The following is a 1,938-nucleotide window of genomic DNA, read 5'->3' as shown; positions in this document are numbered from 1 at the left end:
CACACACACACACACACACACACACACACACAGTGTGTAAATAATAGATTGTTTAGTAAGTAAATAATATTTTTGTAAATATATATAACATATCTGTAAATATATACAACATATTAGTACTTACAGGTTCAGTATTTGGAGTGTTTTTTATGCCATCATATGCGTTCTTGGCCGCATTTAGCTTTGCCTCTTTCTTGGATTTCCCAGTGCCCTCAGGATACCGCTGCCCATCAACTACAGCCCTCATAGAGAACCTGAGAACACAGATTTCATTAGAAACAAGTCAACAATAATGATTTTATACCAATAGTAATTGACTTTGTATCACAACAGCTCAGAAACTGTCCGTCAGCAGACTTCACTCAGTTCTACTGCACATATAATGAATGAAAGCTAGCTCCACACGTTTTGTTGTGACTCGGTCCCTCTGTGGACCCCTCCTCATACTCCACGCTGCACTGGGTCTTCTGCTGGTACTCGTTCAGCTGAGAAATATAGTTCCCCGACAGAGACTCCATTGCACAGTTAATAAATGAACTAAAAATAACAGTGACAGAAGTTGATCAGCACGTGAGCGCCACGCAGAGCGTCATATCTTCAGCGGACGACCATTAAAAGACGCATTACCGTGTTTATTAATCAATTTAACACGGTACTGACAGTGTCAGCTCACACCGACATCGATCACAGACACGAGCTCGCTTTCAGTTCTTCGTATCGTTCAGATCGATAAGTTTCGATTTCCGGAATACAACGTCATCGCCAAACATTGTATTGGCCAATCAAAGCCCAAGCGTGTTGCTAGGCCACGCCCACCTAAAAATTGACATCTTTTTAACTGCAGGAGACAAAGAACTATGTATTCCCAGCTACTTAGATTGAGACATAAATGACCAGGTATAGTAATATAAATACGAATTTATGTTGTTGTTTTTTTCATCTGTAAATATGAAATCTGGCAAGTAACAGATAAATCAACAAAATATCATTCGTTTGATCTAAATGCCTAAAACTATGCTATAAATATCAAACATAACTATAAAACCACAAGGAAATGTTAATACCTAGAGGTGTCACGTACAAAACCACTTTTTTAATATTTATATTTGTTTTAGACTTGGAATAATGAATTGTTGGTCATCTACAAAAATCACGGTATTTTCACACAGTCAACAATGAATTAATCATAAATAAATAATAATTAAATTAATAACTATGCAATCACAATGTTTGCGATTGGCCGAGATTAAGTTACACACACAGAACCATTTAAGTGATGCATCAGGGTCAACACTGATATAAAACCACACAATTATAATCAAAAAATCATTTAATGAACGAATATGAAAACTAAATATTAAACACAGCTATGCAAAAACATCAAAAGCAAATGAAAAAGAAGTGTTCCAGATTATTCCAGGTGGCTCTAGTCGTCAGGATCTGCTGCTGTGTCTCCAGGACAGTTTGAGCTCAGATCCTCCTCATCTGTTGAAGAACAGTTTATTTATCATTTATGTATCTGCTCAAACATTCATTATACTGTACGTTAACACTTCTTACCATTAAACACCGTTCCACACCATATGCAGTAAAAATGAAGTCCTCACAGATACGAGGTGAGAAACTGCAGCTTGAACAGAATTACAGTGCTTCAGAATAATAATGCAAAAGAGTACTATCATTTTAATACACAGAGGCACAGATAAGGCCCCTCCCATAATTAAATAAGTACAATTTTGGTGTCCAGTTACATGAGAGTAGGTATATGAGGTAAATTATTATCTAAACAAAGCTGTATTTTCAGCATCATTACTCCAGTCTTCAGTGTCACATGATCTTCAGAAATCAGTATAATATGCTGCTTTGCTGCTCGAGAAACATTTCTGATGATTAATATTATTATTATCAATATTTAAGGATTCTTTGATGAATAGAAAG

At 36.1% G+C, this 1,938-nt stretch overlaps 1 protein-coding gene across 1 annotated transcript; it reads right to left on the bottom strand.

Annotated features, from left to right (window-relative positions):
* Positions 1-124: 124 nt before the first annotated feature.
* Positions 125-749, bottom strand: LOC107580409 (interferon-induced, double-stranded RNA-activated protein kinase-like; the record flags this gene model as incomplete). The annotated part of the gene is made up of 2 exons (XM_016266121.1): positions 406-749; positions 125-254 (listed from the first exon to the last, which is right to left on the bottom strand). Coding segments are annotated over exons 1-2 (243 nt in total), but the record flags the coding sequence as incomplete, so codon positions are not given.
* Positions 750-1,938: the final 1,189 nt, after the last annotated feature.

The sequence above is a fragment of the Sinocyclocheilus grahami genome, unplaced genomic scaffold (genome assembly GCF_001515645.1).
Source record: "Sinocyclocheilus grahami isolate Dianchi unplaced genomic scaffold, SAMN03320097.WGS_v1.1 scaffold32850.1, whole genome shotgun sequence".
Classification (NCBI taxonomy): Eukaryota; Metazoa; Chordata; class Actinopteri; order Cypriniformes; family Cyprinidae; genus Sinocyclocheilus; species Sinocyclocheilus grahami.
The sequence above is the reverse complement of the archived record's forward strand: the minus strand, read 5'-3'. Positions and strand labels throughout refer to the sequence as shown.